This window comes from Oncorhynchus keta, unplaced genomic scaffold (genome assembly GCF_023373465.1).
Source record: "Oncorhynchus keta strain PuntledgeMale-10-30-2019 unplaced genomic scaffold, Oket_V2 Un_contig_3874_pilon_pilon, whole genome shotgun sequence".
Lineage (NCBI taxonomy): Eukaryota > Metazoa > Chordata > Actinopteri > Salmoniformes > Salmonidae > Oncorhynchus > Oncorhynchus keta.
Window position 1 is genome coordinate 56324 of NW_026287478.1, and position 21564 is coordinate 77887.

At 46.8% G+C, this 21564-nt stretch overlaps 1 protein-coding gene across 1 annotated transcript in view; it reads left to right on the forward strand.

Moving 5' to 3' along the window:
- Positions 1 to 21337, forward strand: part of LOC127924235 (metabotropic glutamate receptor 5-like) — a gene marked incomplete at both ends in the record, with an annotated part of 71534 nt that extends 50197 nt beyond the window's left edge. The window contains 3 exon segments of the mRNA XM_052508802.1: positions 14329 to 14446; positions 21152 to 21303; positions 21306 to 21337. Of these exon segments, the coding sequence (XP_052364762.1) occupies positions 14329 to 14446; positions 21152 to 21303; positions 21306 to 21337 (302 nt within the window).
- Positions 21338 to 21564: the final 227 nt, after the last annotated feature.

Sequence of the window (21564 nt, forward strand, 5' to 3'; positions counted from 1 at the left end):
AACCCCTAACCTATCTATAGAAGACATGTATATAACCCTAACCTATCTATAGAAGACATGTATATAACCCCTAGAAACATGTATAACCCTAACCTATCTATAGAAGACATGTATATAACCCTAACCTATCTATAGAAGACATGTATATAACCCCTAACCTATCTATAGAAGACATGTATATAACCCCTAACCTATCTATAGAAGACATGTATATAACCCTAACCTATCTATAGAAGACATGTATATAACCCCTAACCTATCTATAGAAGACATGTATATAACCCCTAACCTATCTATAGAAGACATGTATATAACCCTAACCTATCTATAGAAGACATGTATATAACCCCTAACCTATCTATAGAAGACATGTATATAACCCCCTAACCTATCTATAGAAGACATGTATATAACCCCCTAACCTATCTATAGAAGACATGTATATAACCCCTATAACCTAACCTATCTATAGAAGACATGTATATAACCCCTAACCTATCTATAGAAGACATGTATATAACCCTAACCTATCTATAGAAGACATGTATATAACCCTAACCTATCTATAGAAGACATGTATATAACCCTAACCTATCTATAGAGACATGTATATAACCCTAACCTATCTATAGAAGACATGTATATAACCCTAACCTATCTATAGAAGACATGTATATAACCCTAACCTATCTATAGAAGACATGTATATAACCCCTAACCTATCTATAGAAGACATGTATATAACCCCTAACCTATCTATAGGAAGACATGTATATAACCCTAACCTATCTATAGAAGACATGTATATAACCCTAACCTATCTATAGAAGACATGTATATAACCCCTAACCTATCTATAGAAGACATGTTATATAACCCCTAACCTATCTATAGAGAAGACATGTATATAACCTAACCTATCTATAGAAGACATGTATATGGCCCCTAACCTATCTATAGAAGACATGTATATAACCCTAACCTATCTATAGAAGACATGTATATAACCCCTAACCTATCTATAGAAGACATGTATATACCCCTAACCTATCTATAGTAGACATTTATATAACCCCTAACCTATCTATAGAAGACATGTATATAACCCCTAACCTATCTATAGAAGACATGTATATAACCCCTAACCTATCTATAGAAGACATGTATATAACCCTAACCTATCTATAGAAGACATGTATATAACCCCTAACCTATCTATAGAAGACATGTATATAACCCCTAACCTATCTATAGAAGACATGTATATAACCCCTAACCTATCTATAGTAGACATGTATATAACCCCTAACCTATCTATAGAAGACATGTATATAACCCCCTAACCTATCTATAGAAGACATGTATATATAACCCCCTAACCTATCTATAGAAGACATGTATATAACCCCTAACCTATCTATAGAAGACATGTATATAACCCCTAACCTATCTATAGAAGACATGTATATAACCCTAACCTATCTATAGAAGACATGTATATAACCCCTAACCTATCTATAAAGACATGTATATAACCCCTAACCTATCTATAGAAGACATGTATATAACCTAACCTATCTATAGAAGACATGTATATAACTAATAACCTATCTATAGAAGACATGTATATAACCCTAACCTATCTATAGAAGACATGTATATAACCCCTAACCTATCTATAGAAGACATGTATATAACCCCTAACCTATCTATAGAAGACATGTATATAACCTAACCTATCTATAGAAGACATGTTATATAACCCCTAACCTATCTATAGAAGACATGTTATATAACCCCCTAACCTATCTATAGAAGACATATATAACCTAACCTATCTATAGAAGACATGTATATAACCCCTAATCCTATCAGTAGAAGACATGTATATAACCCTAACCTATCTATAGAAGACATGTATATAACCCTAACCTATCTATAGAAGACATGTATATAACCCCTAACCTATCTATAGAAGACATGTTATATAACCCTAACCTATCTATAGAAGACTTATGTATATAACCCTAACCTATCTATAGAAGACATGTATATAACCCCTAACTCATCTATAGAAGACATGTATATAACCCTAACCTATCTATAGAAGACATGTATATAACCCCTAACCTATCTATAGAAGACATGTATATAACCCCTAACCTATCTATAGTAGACATGTATATAACCCTAACCTATCTATAGAAGACATGTATATAACCCCTAACCTATCTATAGAAGACATGTTATATAACCCTAACCTATCTATAGAAGACATGTATATAACCCCTAACCTATCTATAGAAGACATGTATATAACCCCTAACCTATCTATAGAAGACATGTATATAACCCCTAACCTATCTATAGAAGACATGTATATAACCCCTAACCTATCTATAGTAGACATGTATATAACCCCTAACCTATCTATAGAAGACATGTATATAACCCCCTAACCTATCTATAGTAGACATGTATATAACCCTAACCTATCTATAGAAGACATGTATATAACCCTAACCTATCTATAGAAGACATGTATATAACCCCTAACCTATCTATAGAAGACATGTATATAACCCCTAACCTATCTATAGTAGACATGTATATAACCCTAACCTATCTATAGAAGACATGTATATAACCCCTAACCTATCTATAGAAGACATGTTATATAACCCTAACCTATCTATAGAAGACATGTATATAACCCCTAACCTATCTATAGAAGACATGTATATAACCCTAACCTATCTATAGTAGACATGTATATAACCCTAACCTATCTATGAAGACATGTATATACCCCAACCTATCTATAGAAGACATGTATATAACCCCTAACCTATCTATAGAAGACATGTATATAACCCTAACCTATCTATAGAAGACATGTATATAACCCCTAACCTATCTATAGAAGACATGTATATAACCCCTAACCTATCTATAGAAGACATGTATATAACCCCTAACCTATCTATAGAAGACATGTATATACCCCCTAACCTATCTATAGAAGACATGTATATAACCCCTAACCTATCTATAGAAGACATGTATATAACCCCTAACCTATCTATAGAAGACATGTATATAACCCTAACCTATCTATAGAAGACATGTATATAACCCCTAACCTATCTATAGAAGACATGTATATAACCCCTAACCTATCTATAGAAGACATGTATATAACCCTACAGCTGTGTGGCCATCATCAAGTTTGATGACGACACGACTGACCAATCAGCAACGACGATGAGTCAGTCTACAGGAGGAGATCAGAGACCTGGCAGTGTGGTGCCAGAACAACAACCTCTCACTCCAATGTCAGCAAGACAAAGGAGCTGATCGTGGACTAAAGGAAACGAAGGGGCGAGCTCGCCACATTGACGTGGCTGTTGTGGAGCTGGTCGAGAGCTTCAAGTTCCTCTGTACCCCACATCACCAAGGACATAAGATGGTTTACACACACCAACACGTGAAGAAGGCACGACAACACCTCTTCCCCCTCAGGAGGTTGAAACGATTTGGCATGGACCCTCAGATCCTCAGATCTACAGCTGCATCATCGAGAGCATCTCGACTGGCCGCATCGTCGCAACTGCACTGTCCTCAATCGCAAGGAGCTACAGAGGACGGCCCTGTACATCACTGGGGCTAAGCCCCCTGCCATCCAGGACCTCTATAACAGGCACTGTCTATTATCTATCCTGTTGTCTAGTCTTTACCCCTACCTACATTATATTACCTATCCTACTACCAACACTGCTCTTACTGTCTATTATCTATCCTGTTGTCTAGTCTTTACCCCTACCTACATTATATTACCTATCCTACTACCAACACTGCTGTTACTGTCTATTATCTATCCTGTTGTCTAGTCTTTACCCCTACCTACATTATATTACCTACCCTACTACCAACACTGCTGTTACTGTCTATTATCTATCCTGTTGTCTAGTCTTTACCTCTACCTACATTATATTACCTACCCTACTACCAACACTGCTGTTACTCTGTCTATTATCTATCCTGTTGTCTAATCTTTACCCCTACCTACATTATATTACCTACCCTACTACCAACACTGCTGTTACTGTCTATTATCTATCCTGATTTCCTAGTCACTTTTACACCTACCTACATATTACCGCCATTACCCCCCGTACCCTAGTACATTGACTAAGTTCTCCTTTATTTTATTTTTATTGCAGCTAGCTATCTAAATAACATGCACCTCAACATGGTGGTTGAGGTGTTGTAGCCAGCTAGCTCTGTTCTGTCAACATGGTGGTTGAGGTGCTGCAGCTAGCTAGCTCTGCTCTGTCAACATGGTGGTTGATGTGTTGTAGCTAGCTAGCTAGCTCTGTTCTGTCAACATGGTGATTGATGTGTTGTAGCTAGCTAGCTAGCTCTGTTCTGTCAACATGGTGGTTGATGTGTTGTAGCTAGCTATCTCTGTTCTGTAAACCTGGTGGTTGATGTGTTGTAGCTAGCTAGCTAGCTCTGTTCTGTCAACATGGTGATTGATGTGTTGTAGCTAGCTAGCTAGCTCTGTTCTGTCAACATGGTGGTTGATGTGTTGTAGCTAGCTATCTCTGTTCTGTCAACATGGTGGTTGAGGTGTTGTAGCTAGCCAGCTATCTCTGTTCTGTCAACATGGTGGTTGAGGTGTTGTAGCTAGCTATCTCTGTTCTGTCAACATGGTGGTTGAGGTGTTGTAGCTAGCCAGCTATCTCTGATCTGTCAACATGGTAGTTGAGGTGCTGTAGCTAGCTAGCTATCTCTGTTCTGTCAACATGGTGGTTGAGGTGTTGTAGCTAGCCAGCTATCTCTGTTCTGTCAACATGGTGGTTGAGGTGCTGTAGCTAGCTATCTCTGTTCTGTCAACATGGTGGTTGAGGTGTTGTAGCCATCTATCTCTGTTCTGTCAACATGGTGGTTGAGGTGTTGTAGCCAGCTAGCTCTGTTCTGTCAACATGGTGGTTGAGGTGTTGTAGCTAGCCAGCTATCTCTGTTCTGTCAACATGGTGGTTGAGGTGCTGTAGCTAGCCAGCTATCTCTGTTCTGTCAACATGGTGGTTGAGGTGTTGTAGCTAGCCAGCTATCTCTGTTCTGTCAACATGGTGGTTGAGGTGCTGTAGCTAGCTATCTCTGTTCTGTCAACATGGTGGTTGAGGTGTTGTAGCCAGCTAGCTCTGTTCTGTCAACATGGTGGTTGAGGTGTTGTAGCTAGCTATCTCTGTTCTGTCAACATGGTGGTTGAGGTGTTGTAGCGAGCTATCTCTGTTCTGTCAACATGGTGGTTGAGGTGTTGTAGCTAGCTATCTCTGTTCTGTCAACATGATGGTTGAGGTGTTGTAGCCAGCTAGCTCTGTTCTGTCAACATGGTGGTTGAGGTGTTGTAGCTAGCCAGCTATCTCTGTTCTGTCAACATGGTGGTTGAGGTGCTGTAGCTAGCTATCTCTGTTCTGTCAACATGGTGGTTGAGGTGTTGTAGCGAGCTATCTCTGTTCTGTCAACATGGTGGTTGAGGTGTTGTAGCTAGCTATCTCTGTTCTGTCAACATGGTGGTTGAGGTGTTGTAGCCATCTATCTCTGTTCTGTCAACATGATGGTTGAGGTGTTGTAGCCAGCTAGCTCTGTTCTGTCAACATGGTGGTTGAGGTGTTGTAGCTAGCCAGCTATCTCTGTTCTGTCAACATGGTGGTTGAGGTGCTGTAGCTAGCTATCTCTGTTCTGTCAACATGGTGGTTGAGGTGTTGTAGCTAGCCAGCTAGCTCTGTTCTGTCAACATGGTGGTTGAGGTGTTGTAGCTAGCTCGCTCTGTTCTGTCAACATGGTGGTTGAGGTGTTGTGGCGAGCTCGCTCTGTTCTGTCAACATGGTGGTTGAGGTGTTGTAGCCATCTATCTCTGATCTGTCAACATGGTGGTTGAGGTGTTGTAGCTAGCTCGCTCTGTTCTGTCAACATGGTGGTTGAGGTGTTGTAGCTAGCCAGCTCTGTTCTGTCAACATGGTGGTTGAGGTCCTGTAGCTAGCTAGCTCTGTTCTGTCAACATGGTGGTTGAGGTGTTGTAGCCATCTATCTCTGTTCTGTCAACATGGTGGTTGAGGTGTTGTAGCGAGCTATCTCTGTTCTGTCAACATGGTGGTTGAGGTGTTGTAGCCATCTATCTCTGTTCTGTCAACATGGTAGTTGAGGTGTTGTAGCTAGCTCGCTCTGTTCTGTCAACATGGTGGTTGAGGTGTTGTAGCCATCTATCTCTGTTCTGTCAACATGGTGGTTGAGGTGTTGTAGCGAGCTATCTCTGTTCTGTCAACATGGTGGTTGAGGTGTTGTAGCCATCTATCTCTGTTCTGTCAACATGGTGGTTGAGGTGTTGTAGCTAGCTCGCTCTGTTCTGTCAACATGGTGGTTGAGGTGTTGTAGCTAGCTCGCTCTGTTCTGTCAACATGGTGGTTGAGGTGTTGTAGCTAGCTCGCTCTGTTCTGTCAACATGGTGGTTGAGGTGTTGTAGCTAGCTCGCTCTGTTCTGTCAACATGGTGGTTGAGGTGTTGTAGCTAGCTCGCTCTGTTCTGTCAACATGGTGGTTGAGGTGTTGTAGCTAGCTCGCTCTGTTCTGTCAACATGGTGGTTGAGGTGTTGTAGCCAGCTCGCTCTGTTCTGTCAACATGGTGGTTGAGGTGTTGTAGCTAGCTCGCTCTGTTCTGTCAACATGGTGGTTGAGGTGCTGTAGCCATCTATCTCTGTTCTGTCAACATGGTGGTTGAGGTGTTGTAGCTAGCTAGCTCTGTTCTGTCAACATGGTGGTTGAGGTGCTGTAGCTAGCCAGCTCGCTCTGTTCTGTCAACATGGTGGTTGAGGTGTTGTAGCCAGCTAGCTCTGTTCTGTCAACATGGTGGTTGAGGTGTTGTAGCTAGCCAGCTCGCTCTGTTCTGTCAACATGGTGGTTGAGGTGTTGTAGCCAGCTAGCTCTGTTCTGTCAAAATGGTGGTTGAGGTGTTGTAGCTAGCTAGCTCTGTTCTGTCAACATGGTGGTTGAGGTGTTGTAGCCAGCTAGCTCTGTTCTGTCAACATGGTGGTTGAGGTGTTGTAGCCAGCTCGCTCTGTTCTGTCAACATGGTGGTTGAGGTGTTGTAGCCAGCTCGCTCTGTTCTGTCAACATGGTGGTTGAGGTGTTGTGGCTAGCTCGCTCTGTTCTGTCAACATGGTGGTTGAGGTGTTGTAGCCAGCTCGCTCTGTTCTGTCAACATGGTGGTTGAGGTGTTGTAGCTAGCTCGCTCTGTTCTGTAAACCTGGTGGTTGAGGTGTTGTAGCTAGCTCGCTCTGTTCTGTCAACATGGTGGTTGAGGTGTTGTAGCTAGCTCGCTCTGTTCTGTCAACATGGTGGTTGAGGTGTTGTAGCCAGCTAGCTCTGTTCTGTCAACATGGTGAACAAATGGCCACCGGACATTACATTGATCCCTCCCTTCCATTTGTTTTGTACACTGCCTACTCTCTGTTTATTATCTATGCATAGTCACTTCACCCCTACCTACATGTACAAATTACCTCTAACCTGTACCCCGCACGCTGAATCCGTACCGGTACCCCTTGTATAAAAGCCTCGCTATTGTTATGCTATTGTTATTGTGTTACTTTTTATAATTGTTTTATTTTTTACTTTAGTTTCTTTGGTAAATATTTTCTTAACTCTTCTTGAACTGCATTGTTGGTTAAGGGCTAGTAAAGTAAACATTTCACTGTAAGGTCTACTACACCTGTTGTATTCAGCATTTCACTGTGAGGTCTACTACACCTGTTGTATTCAGCATTTCACTGTGAGGTCTACTACACCTGTTGTATTCAGCATTTCACTGTGAGGTCTACTACACCTGTTGTATTCAGCATTTCACTGTGAGGTCTACTACACCTGTTGTATTCAGCATTTCACTGTGAGGTCTACTACACCTGTTGTATTCAGCATTTCACTGTGAGGTCTACTACACCTGTTGTATTCAGCATTTCACTGTGAGGTCTACTACACCTGTTGTATTCAGCATTTCACTGTGAGTTCTACTACACCTGTTGTATTCAGCATTTCACTGTCAGGTCTACAACACCTGTTGTATTCAGCATTTCACTGTGAGGTCTACTACACCTGTTGTATTCAGCATTTCACTGTGAGGTCTACTACACCTGTTGTATTCAGCATTTCACTGTGAGGTCTACTACACCTGTTGTATTCAGCATTTCTACTACACCTATTGTATTCAGCATTTCACTGTGAGGTCTACTACACCTGTTGTATTCAGCATTTCACTGTGAGGTCTACTACACCTGTTGTATTCAGCATTTCACTGTAAGGTCTACTACACCTGTAGTATTCAGCATTTCAATGTGAGGTCTACTACACCTGTAGTATTCAGCATTTCAATGTAAGGTCTACTACACCTGTTGTATTCAGCATTTCAGCGGTTACCTTCCGCCCTGGGTCGCACACACACATTGGTTACCTTCCGCCCTGGGTCGCACACACACATTGGTTACCTTCCGCCCTGGGTCGCACACACACACTGGTTACCTTCCGCCCTGGGTCGCACACACACATTGGTTACCTTCCGCCCCTGGGTCGCACCGCCACTGGTTACCTTCCGCCCTGGGCCGCACACACACACTGGTTACCTTCCGCCCTGGGCCGCACACACACTGGTTACCTTCCGCCCTGGGTCGCACACACACTGGTTACCTTCCGCCCTGGGTCGCACACACATTGGTTACCTTCCGCCCTGGGTCGCACACACACACTGGTTACCTTCCGCCCTGGGTCGCACACACACTGGTTACCTTCCGCCCTCGCACACACACATTGGTTACCTTCCGCCCTGGGTCGCACACACACATTGGTTACCTTCCGCCCCTGGGTCGCACACACATTGGTTACCTTCCGCCCTGGTCGCACACACACACATTGGTTACCTTCCGCCCTGGGTAGCACACACACATTGGTTACCTTCCGCCCTGGGTCGCACACACATTGGTTACCTTCCGCCCTGGGTCGCACACACATTGGTTACCTTCCGCCCTGGGTCGCACACACACACATTGGTTACCTTCCGCCCTGGGTCGCACACACACACATTGGTTACCTTCCGCCTGGGTTACACACACACATTGGTTACCTTCCGCCCCTGGGTCGCACACACACACACTGGTTACCTTCCGCCCTGGGTCGCACACACACACTGGTTACCTTCCGCCCTGGGTCGCACACACACACTGGTTACCTTCCGCCCTGGGTCGCACACACACATTGGTTACCTTCCGCCCTGGGTCGCACACACACATTGGTTACCTTCCACCCTGGGTCGCACACACACACATTGGTTACCTTCCGCCCTGGGTCGCACACACACACATTGGTTACCTTCCGCCCTGGGTTGCACACACACATTGGTTACCTTCCGCCCTGGGTCGCACACACACATTGGTTACCTTCCGCCCTGGGTCGCACACACACATTGGTTACCTTCCGCCCTGGGTCGCACACACACATTGGTTACCTTCCGCCCTGGGTCGCACACACACACATTGGTTACCTTCCGTCCTGGGTCGCACACACACACATTGGTTACCTTCCGCCCCTGGGTCGGCACACACACACACTGGTTACCTTCCGCCCTGGGTCGCACACACACACTGGTTACCTTCCGCCCTGGGTCGCACACACATTGGTTACCTTCCACCCTGGGTCGCACACACACTGGTTACCTTCCGCCCTGGGTCGCACACACATTGGTTACCTTCCGCCCTGGGTCGCACACACACATTGGTTACCTTCCGCCCTGGGCACACACACACATTGGTTACCTTCCGCCCTGGGTCGCACACACACACACTGGTTACCTTCCGCCCTGGGTCACACACACACACTGGTTACCTTCCGCCCTGGGTCGCACACACACACTGGTTACCTTCCGCCCTGGGTCGCACACACACACTGGTTACCTTCCGCCCTGGGTCGCACACACACACTGGTTACCTTCCGCCCTGGGTCGCACACACACACTGGTTACCTTCCGCCCTGGGTCGCACACACACACTGGTTACCTTCCGCCCTGGGTCGCACACACACATTGGTTACCTTCCGCCCTGGGTCGCACACACACATTGGTTACCTTCCGCCCTGGGTCGCACACACACACTGGTTACCTTCCGCCCTGGGTCGCACACACACATTGGTTACCTTCCGCCCTGGGTCGCACACACACACTGGTTACCTTCCGCCCTGGGTCGCACACACACATTGGTTACCTTCCACCCTGGGTCGCACACACACACTGGTTACCTTCCGCCCTGGGTCGCACACACACATTGGTTACCTTCCGCCTGGGTCGCACACACACATTGGTTACCTTCCGCCCTGGGTCGCACACACACACTGGTTACCTTCCGCCCCTGGGTCGCACACACACACTGGTTACCTTCCGCCCTGGGTCGCACACACACACTGGTTACCTTCCGCCCTGGATCGCACACACACACTGGTTACCTTCCGCCCTGGATCGCACACACACACTGGTTACCTTCCGCCCTGGGTCGCACACACACACTGGTTACCTTCCGCCCTGGATCGCACACACACACTGGTTACCTTCCGCCCTGGGTCGCACACACACACTGGTTACCTTCCGCCCTGGATCGCACACACACACTGGTTACCTTCCGCCCTGGATCGCACACACACACTGGTTACCTTCCGCCCTGGGTCGCACACACACACTGGTTACCTTCCGCCCTGGATCGCACACACACACTGGTTACCTTCCGCCCTGGGTCGCACACACACACTGGTTACCTTCCGCCCTGGGTCGCACACACACACTGGTTACCTTCCGCCCTGGGTCGCACACACACACTGGTTACCTTCCGCCCTGGATCGCACACACACACTGGTTACCTTCCGCCCTGGGTCGCACACACACACTGGTTACCTTCCGCCCTGGGTCGCACACACACACTGGTTACCTTCCACCCTGGGTCGCACACACACTGGTTACCTTCCGCCCTGGGTCGCACACACACACTGGTTACCTTCCACCCTGGGTCGCACACACACACTGGTTACCTTCCGCCCTGGATCGCACACACACACTGGTTACCTTCCGCCCTGGGTCGCACACACACACTGGTTACCTTCCGCCCTGGGTCGCACACACACATTGGTTACCTTCCGCCCTGGGTCACACACACATTGGTTACCTTCCGCCCTGGGTCGCACACACACACTGGTTACCTTCCGCCCTGGGCCGCACACACACACTGGTTACCTTCCGCCCTGGGTCACACACACTGGTTACCTTCCGCCCTGGGTCGCACACACACATTGGTTACCTTCCGCCCTGGGTCGCACACACACTGGTTACCTTCCGCCCTGGGTCGCACACACACATTGGTTACCTTCCGCCCTGGGTCGCACACACACATTGGTTACCTTCCGCCCTGGGTCGCACACACACATTGGTTACCTTCCGCCCTGGGTCGCACACACACACTGGTTACCTTCCGCCCTGGGTCGCACACACACACATTGGTTACCTTCCGCCCTGGGTCGCACACACACATTGGTTACCTTCCGCCCTGGGTCGCACACACACATTGGTTACCTTCCGCCCTGGGTCGCACACACACACTGGTTACCTTCCGCCCTGGGTCGCACACACACATTGGTTACCTTCCGCCCTGGGTCGCACACACACACACTGGTTACCTTCCGCCCTGGGTCGCACACACACACACTGGTTACCTTCCGCCCTGGGTCGCACACACACATTGGTTACCTTCCGCCCTGGGTCGCACACACACACTGGTTACCTTCCGCCCTGGATCGCACACACACTGGTTACCTTCCGCCTGGGCCGCACACACATTGGTTACCTTCCGCCCTGGATCACACACACACACTGGTTACCTTCCGCCCTGGGTCGCACACACACACTGGTTACCTTCCGCCCTGGATCGCACACACACTGGTTACCTTCCGCCCTGGATCGCACACACACACTGGTTACCTTCCGCCCTGGGTCGCACACACACACTGGTTACCTTCCGCCCTGGACGCACACACACTGGTTACCTTCCGCCCTGGGTCGCACACACACACTGGTTACCTTCCGCCCTGGATCGCACACACACACTGGTTACCTTCCGCCCTGGATCACACACACACACTGGTTACCTTCCGCCCTGGGTCGCACACACGCACTGGTTACCTTCCGCCCTGGATCGCACACACACACTGGTTACCTTCCGCCCTGGGCCACACACACACTGGTTACCTTCCGCCCTGGGTCGCACACACACACTGGTTACCTTCCGCCCTGGGTCGCACACACACACTGGTTACCTTCCGCCCTGGGTCGCACACACACACTGGTTACCTTCCGCCCTGGGTCCACACACACACTGGTTACCTTCCGCCCCTGGGTCGCACACACACATTGGTTACCTTCCGCCCTGGGTCGCACACACACACATTGGTTACCTTCCGCCCTGGGCCGCACACACACACATTGGTTACCTTCCGCCCTGGGTCGCACACACACACACATTGGTTACCTTCCGCCCTGGGTCGCACACACACATTGGTTACCTTCCGCCCTGGGTCGCACACACACACACATTGGTTACCTTCCGCCCTGGGTCGCACACACACACACATTGGTTACCTTCCGCCCTGGGTCGCACACACACACACATTGGTTACCTTCCGCCCTGGGTCGCACACACACACACATTGGTTACCTTCCGCCCTGGGTCGCACACACACACACATTGGTTACCTTCCGCCCTGGGTCGCACACACACATTGGTTACCTTCCGCCCTGGGTCGCACACACACACATTGGTTACCTTCCGCCCTGGGTCGCACACACACATTGGTTACCTTCCGCCCTGGGTCGCACACACACACACATTGGTTACCTTCCGCCCTGGGTCGCACACACACACACATTGGTTACCTTCCGCCCTGGGTCGCACACACACATTGGTTACCTTCCGCCCTGGGTCGCACACACACACACATTGGTTACCTTCCGCCCTGGGTCGCACACACACATTGGTTACCTTCCGCCCTGGGTCGCACACACACACACATTGGTTACCTTCCGCCCTGGGTCGCACACACACACACATTGGTTACCTTCCGCCCTGGGTCGCACACACACATTGGTTACCTTCCGCCCTGGGTCGCACACACACACTGGTTACCTTCCGCCCTGGGTCGCACACACACATTGGTTACCTTCCGCCCTGGGTCGCACACACACACTGGTTACCTTCCGCCCTGGGTCGCACACACACACTGGTTACCTTCCGCCCTGGGTCGCACACACACACTGGTTACCTTCCGCCCTGGGTCGCACACACACACTGGTTACCTTCCGCCCTGGGTCGCACACACACACTGGTTACCTTCCGCCCTGGGTCGCACACACACACTGGTTACCTTCCGCCCTGGGTCGCACACACACACTGGTTACCTTCCGCCCTGGGTCGCACACACACATTGGTTACCTTCCGCCCTGGGTCGCACACACACACTGGTTACCTTCCGCCCTGGGTCGCACACACACATTGGTTACCTTCCGCCCTGGGTCGCACACACACACTGGTTACCTTCCGCCCTGGGTCGCACACACACACTGGTTACCTTCCGCCCTGGGTCGCACACACACATTGGTTACCTTCCGCCCTGGGTCGCACACACACACTGGTTACCTTCCGCCCTGGGTCACACACACACACTGGTTACCTTCCGCCCTGGGTCACACACACACACTGGTTACCTTCCGCCCTGGGTCACACACACACTGGTTACCTTCCGCCCTGGGTCGCACACACACACTGGTTACCTTCCGCCCTGGGTCACACACACACACTGGTTACCTTCCGCCCTGGGTCACACACACACACTGGTTACCTTCCGCCCTGGGTCGCACACACACATTGGTTACCTTCCGCCCTGGGTCGTGTGTGTGTGAGAGAATGTAGCACAGATTAATCACCGGGTTGGTCTCAGCAGCCATTCCATTAGAGATACTTAGTGTGTTACTGTGGCCTGGACTCCCCTGAGCTACTTAGCATGTGACCTACACAAGCACGAGCGCACACATCCTGCAGAATGTGCGTTGATGGGGGGAACCCTGATAATATTATTAACAGTATGTGTGTGTGTGTGTGTGTGTGTGTGTGTGTGTGTGTGTGTGTGTGTGTGTGTGTGTGTGTGTGTGTGTGTGTGTGTGTGTGTGTGTGTGTGTGTGTGTTGTTTCCAGGTTGTGAGCCTATCCCGGTGCAGTATGTGCGTTGGGGAGACCCTGAACCCATAGCAGCAGTGGTGTTCGCCTGTCTGGGGCTCATGGCTACTCTGTTTGTTACCTCCATATTCATCAGGTAACACCTCTTACAGACTATCTATACATCTAATGGCATCATGTACCCTTTATATACAGTCGGAAAGTTGTGACACGCCTGCTCATTCCAGGGTTTTTCCTTTATTTTTTACTACGTTCTACAATGTAGAATAATAGTGAAGACATCAACACTATGAAATAACACATGGAATCATGTAGTAACCAGAACAGTGTTAAACAAATCAAAATATATTTGAGATTCTTCAAAATAGCCACCCTTTGCCTTATAATTAGCCTTTATTTTACTTGGCAAGTCAGTTAAGAACATATTCTTATTTACAACGATGGCCTAGGAACAGTGGGTTAACTGGTCTAGGAACAGTGGTCTAACTGGTCTAGGAACAGTGGGTTAACTGGTCTAGGAACAGTGGGTTAACTGGTCTAGGAACAGTGGGTTAACTGGTCTAGGAACAGTGGGTTAACTGGTCTAGGAACAGTGGGTTAACTGGTCTAGGAACAGTGGGTTAACTGGTCTAGGAACAGTGGGTTAACTGGTCTAGGAACAGTGGGTTAACTGGTCTAGGAACAGTGGGTTAACTGGTCTAGGAACAGTGGGTTAACTGGTCTAGGAACAGTGGGTTAACTGGCTTGTTCAGGGGCATAACGACAGATTTTTTTGTCATCATTTGTCATCTCAGGGATTCGACCTAGCAGCCTTTCGGTTACTGGCCCAATGCTCTAACCACTAGACCACCTGCCGCCCCTACCTGCTGCCCCTACCTGCTGCCTTGATGACAGCCTTGCACACTCTTGGTATTCTCTCAACCAGCTTCACCTGGATTGCTTTTCCAACCATCTTGAAGCAGTTCCCACATATCCTGAGCCCTTGTTGGCTGCTTTACCTGCACTCTGCGGTCCAACTCATCCCAAACCATCTCAATTGGGTTGAGGTCAGGTGATTGTGGAACCCAGGTCATCTGATGCAGCACTCCATCACTCTCCTTCTTGGTCAAATAGCTCTTACACAGCCTGGAGTAGGCTGGACAATAGAACGAGTCAGAATTCACCCAAGGCTGAAAAAACTGCAAAAGAACGTTGGCTAAGCTGGAGCACGAGCCCATAAAGCAACTGAATGGAATCGAATGTTCTCAGAGCTTGTTTTGATTGGAGTGGTGCTGTCACGGAACCCTCCGGATCTGTTATTACGCACACCTGGTTCCTATTTAGTAATTGTATAAGTGTGCCTTTTGTTCACCATTGTCCTGTCTGTGTGTTTTGGCTTTCGTACCATTGTGGATTGTGCAGATGATTACAGGTCTCATCCCGTGTGAGAATCATTCAGCGCTTGTGTTATTTATTCGAAGTACTCCTCGCTCTTTTTTGGGTGGGGGTTTCTACCCTGTGTTTTGTATACATGTTTGTTTGGTCTTCGTCCCCAGTGCCTTTGCATGGCACGCTGTAATTTGGGTAAATCAAAAAATAATAAATAAATAAATAAAAACTATTACGCATTCCTGCGCCTGTCTCCCGATCTTTAATACCAGTGTGACAGATGCTTAGAATTACATTTGGCCTAAATTGCACAAAAATATGTATCCCTTTTTATTTTACCACTACAATCTGTCGTCCAGTCGACGAAACTGGAAAAAATGACTTGTGTAGAAAGTAAACATCCTCACATTGATGGTGTAGTGAAAAAGTATCGAAAAATGAGAACTTGACTACTTCTGGTCTAGTGCTCAATGACAAATGAGCTCGATGTCCAGACTTACATAATTACAAAGAGGAGATTCACCTGATTTAAAATAGTGCCCAACTTGAAAAAAAAATCTAATTATACACATTGTGAGATATTTGTTGAAAAAGACCAGCATGCCACTCTATAGGAAAACAATGTGGGGAGCTCAGCGTTCCAAGAGCAAACAATATTTTGGGGCTAGCATTTGATGACAACCAGGCTCACTGCCCATACTTATGTAATTAGAAAGAGGAGATTCTTATGATTAAAATGGCGTCTGACTTGAAAAAATTGAAATATACACATTGCGAGATATTTGGCAAAATAGACAGACATGCCTACATTTCCCCTATATGAAACAATGGGACGACCTCCATGAGTCATTATTTTGTTGTTTACATTTGAACTATTAAATAACCTGAGCATGTCTCATGGGCAACAATTGTGAAGCAGGCATTGTGACATAGAACAATGGGCTGGGAATAGAATGTTCGGAAGGCGAGTTGGTGCCACGGTGCTCAATAGAACTGATAGGCAGGCAGGGTGAAAAATGCACTAAAATACGCCTGTTTTTTTTTCGTGATTACTTCAAAACTACGGCAAAGAGCTGGAACATGTGGTCATATTATGAAACTGGGCTCCATGACGGATGCAATGAAGAAGTTTTTATCAGAAAAAGCATTGTTAAAAAATGTCATGTGTCCAGCCTACCTGGAGATATTTTGCGTCATTGTCCTGTTGAAAAACAAATGATAGTCCCACTAAGCGCAAACCAGATGGGATGGCGTATTGCTGCAGAATGCTGTTGTAGCCATGCTGGTTAAGATTGCCTTGAATTCTAAATAAATCACTGACAGTGTCACAAGCAAAGCACCCTCACACCATCACACATCCTTCTCCATGCTTCACGTGGGAACCATGCGGAGATCATCTGTTCACCTAATCCTCGTCTCACAAAGACACGGCGGTTGGAACCAAAACTCTGACATTTGTACTCATTAGACCAAAGGACAGATTTCCACTGGTCTAATGTCCATTTCTTGTGTTTCTTGGCCCAAACAAGTATCTTCTTCTTATTGGTGTCCTTTAGTAGTGGTTTCCTTGCAGCAATTTGACCATGAAATCATGATTCAAGCAGTCTCCTCTGAACAGTTTATGTTGAGATGTGTCTGTTACTTGAACTCTGTGAAGCATTTATTTGGGCTGCAATTTCTGAGTCTGGTAACTCTAATGAACTTATCCTCTGCAGCAGAGGTAACTCTGGGTCTTCCTTTCCTGTGGCGGTCCTCATGAGAGACAGTTTCATCATAGTCCTTGATTGTTTTTGCGACTGCACTTGAAGAAAGCTTTCAAAGTTGAAATTGTACGGATTGACTGACCTTCATCTTAAAGTAATGATGGACTGTCGTTTTCTCTTGCGTATAAGGAGCTGTTCTTGCCATAATATGGACTGGGTCTTTTACCAAATAAGTCTATCTTCTGTATACCACCCCTACCTTGTCACAACACAACTGATTGGCTCAAACGCATTAAGAAGGAAAGAAATTCCACAAATTAACTTTTAAACCAGGCACACCCTGTTAATAGGAAATACATTCACGGTGACTACCTCATGAAGCTGGTTGACAGAATGTGCAAAGCTGTCATCAAGTCAAAGGGTGGCTCTTTAAAGAATCTCAAAGAAAATATATTTTGATTTATTTAACACTTTCTTGATTCTACTCTGATTCCATATAACGTATTTCATAGTTTTGATGTCTTCACTATTATTCTACAAGGTAGAAAATATAAAAATAAAGAAAATCCTTGAATGGTAGGTGTTCTAAAACCTGGATGGGTAGGTGTTCAAAACTCCTTGAATGATAGTCGTTCTAAAACCCTGAATGAGTAGGTGTTCTAAAACCCTTGGATAATTGGGTGTTCTAAAACTTGAATGAGTAGGGGTGTTCTAAAACCCTTGAATGAGTAGGTGTTCTAAAACCCTTGAATGGTAGGTGTTCTAAACCCTTGAATGAGTAGGTGTTCTAAAACCCTGGAATGAGTAGGTGTTCTAAAACCCTTGAATGGAGTAGGTGTTCTAAAACCCTTGGAATGAGTAGGTGTTCTAAAACCCTTGAATGAGTAGGTGTTCTAAAACCCTTGGAATGAGTAGGTGTTCTAAAACCCTTGAATGGGAGTAGGTGTTCTAAAACCCTTGAATGAGTAGGTGTTCAAAACCCTTGAATGAGTAGGTGTTCTAAAACCCTTGAATGAGTAGGTGTTCTAAAACCCTTGAATGAGTAGGTGTTCTAAAACCCTTATTTTGACTACTTCTTTTGACCACTTCTTTTGACCACTTCTTTTGACCACTTCTTTTGACCACTTCTTTTGGACCCGTACCTCTTAGATGTTAAAGGTGCCTGAACCGTTTTGGCCACACTGCCAGAACCTTTCCAGATCAAAAGATTCCTCCAAGAACCCCTCAATTCAACCAAACATCGACTTCCATTGGTTCCCGGGGGACTCCAGGGTCTCTTTTGAATCTCCAAGGTTCTCAAGTCAACACTAATGTTAAGAGTCAGAGGTCACTAAGTAAAGAACAGTGTCTCCATTTGGGATGCCACCTGGTCTCATAGAATTATCAAGCTTTGACCCAACAGGCACCTTATTCCCCATATAGGGAACTATGTTTGACCAGAGAGGACTGGCACCCTATTCCCCATTATAAGGAACTATGTTTGATCAGAGAGGACTGGCACCCTATTCCCCATTATAGGGAACTATGTTTGACCAGAGAGGACTGGCACCCCTATTCCCATATAGGGAACTATGTTTGATCAGAGAGGACTGGCACCTATTCCCCATATAGGGAACTATGTTTTGATCAGAGAGGACTGGCACCTATTCCCCATATAGGAAACTATGTTTGACCAGAGGACTGGCACCCTATTCCCATATAGGGAACTATGTTTGACCAGAGGACTGGCACCTATTCCCATTATAGGGAACTATGTTTGATCAGAGAGGACTGGCACCCTATTCCCCATATAGGGAACTATGTTTGATCAGAGAGGACTGGCACCCTATTCCCCATATAGGGAACTATGTTTGATCAGAGAGGACTGGCACCCTATTCCCCATATAGGGAACTATGTTTGATCAGAGGACTGGCACCCTATTCCCATTATAGGGAAACTATGTTTGACCAGAGAGGACTGGCACCCTATTCCCCATATAGGGAACTATGTTTGATCCAGAGGACTGGCACCCTATTCCCATTATAGGGAACTATGTTTGATCAGAGAGGATGGCACCCTATTCCCCATATAGGGAACTATGTTTGACCAGAGAGGACTGGCACCCTATTCCCCTAGGGAACTATGTTTGATCAGAGAGGACTGGCACTTATTCTGGCTATAGGGAAACTATGTTTGACCAGAGACTGGCACTGGTCTCATTATAAGGAACTATGTTTGGATCAGAGAGGGACTGGCACTTATTCCCTCATATAGGGAACTATGTTTGACCAGAGAGGACTGGCACCCTATTCCCATATAAGGAACTATGTTTGATCAGAGAGGACTGGGCACCCTATTCCCCATTATAGGGAACTATGTTTATCAGAGAGGACTGGGCAAATCTCTATTCCCATATAGGGAACTATGTTTGATCAGAGAGGACTGGCACCCTATTCCCCTATATAGGGAACTATGTTTGATCAGAGAGGACTGGCACCCTATTCCCTATTATAAGGAACTATGTTTGATCAGAGAGGATCAAATCTCTATTCCCCATATATAGGGAACTGCGTTTGATCAGAGAGGACTGGGCACCCTATTCCCCATTATAAGGAACTATGTTTGACCAGAGTAGGACTGGCACCCTATTCCCCATATAGGGAACTATGTTTGATCAGAGAGGACTGGCACCCTATTCTGTTAGGAACTATGTTTGATCAGAGAGGACTGGCACCCTATTCCCCATTATAAGGACTATGTTTGACCAGAGAGGACTGGCACCCTATTCCCCATATAGGGAACTATGTTTGATCAGAGAGGACTGGCACCCTATTCCCCATTATAGGGAACTATGTTTGACCAGAGAGGACTGGCACCCTATTCCCCATTATAGGGAACTATGTTTGATCAGAGAGGACTGGCACCCTATTCCCCATTATAGGGAACTATGTTTGATCAGAGAGGACTGGCACCCTATTCCCCATTATAGGGAACTATGTTTGATCAGAGAGGACTGGCACCCTATTCCCCATTATAGGGAACTATGTTTGATCAGAGAGGACTGGCACCCTATTCCCTATTATAGGGAACTATGTTTGACCAGAGAGGACTGGCACCCTATTCCCCATTATAGGGAACTATGTTTGACCAGAGAGGACTGGCACCCTATTCCCCATATAGGGAACTATGTTTGACCAGAGAGGACTGGCACCCTATTCCCATTATAGGGAACTATGTTTGACCAGAGAGGACTGGCACCCTATTCCCATATAGGGAACTATGTTTGACCAGAGAGGACTGGCACCCTATTCCCCATTATAGGGAACTATGTTTGACCAGAGAGGACTGGCACCCTATTCCCCATTATAGGGAACTATGTTTGACCAGAGAGGACTGGCACCCTATTCCCATTATAGGAACTATGTTTGATCAGAGAGGACTGGCACCCTATTCCCCATTATAGGGAACTATGTTTGATCAGAGAGGACTGGCACCCTATTCCCATTATAGGGAACTATGTTTGATCAGAGAGGACTGGCACCCTATTCCCCATTATAGGGAACTATGTTTGACCAGAGAGGACTGGCACCCTATTCCCCATTATAGGGAACTATGTTTGACCAGAGAGGACTGGCATAGTCTAGCATGCTGTAAACATTAATATGAATGTCAATTTGATTGCGTGGGCAAGTGCAGGTAGTGGCAGGTGGCTGGTGGGGCTGTGTGTGTGTGCGGCAGTGTGTGTGTGTGTGTGTGTGGTGTGTGTGTGTGTGTGTGTGTGTGTGTGTAGGTTCTATGACACCCCGGTAGTGAAGTCGAGCAGTAGAGAGCTGTGTTACATCATCCTGGCTGGCATCTGTCTGGGCTATCTCTGTACCTTCAGCCTCATCGCCAAGCCCCACGCTGCACACTGTTACCTACAGAGACTGGGGATAGGACTGTCCCTGCCATGAGCTACTCTGCCCTGGTCACTAAGGTCACACACACACACACACACACACACACACACACACACACACACACACACACCACACACACACACACACACACACACACACACACACACACACACACTATCACACACTATCACACACTATCACTACACACTACACACACACACACACACACACACACGCACACACGCACACACAAACACACACATACAGCTACAATGCCAATGACTGTATTACAGTTGTATTTCCA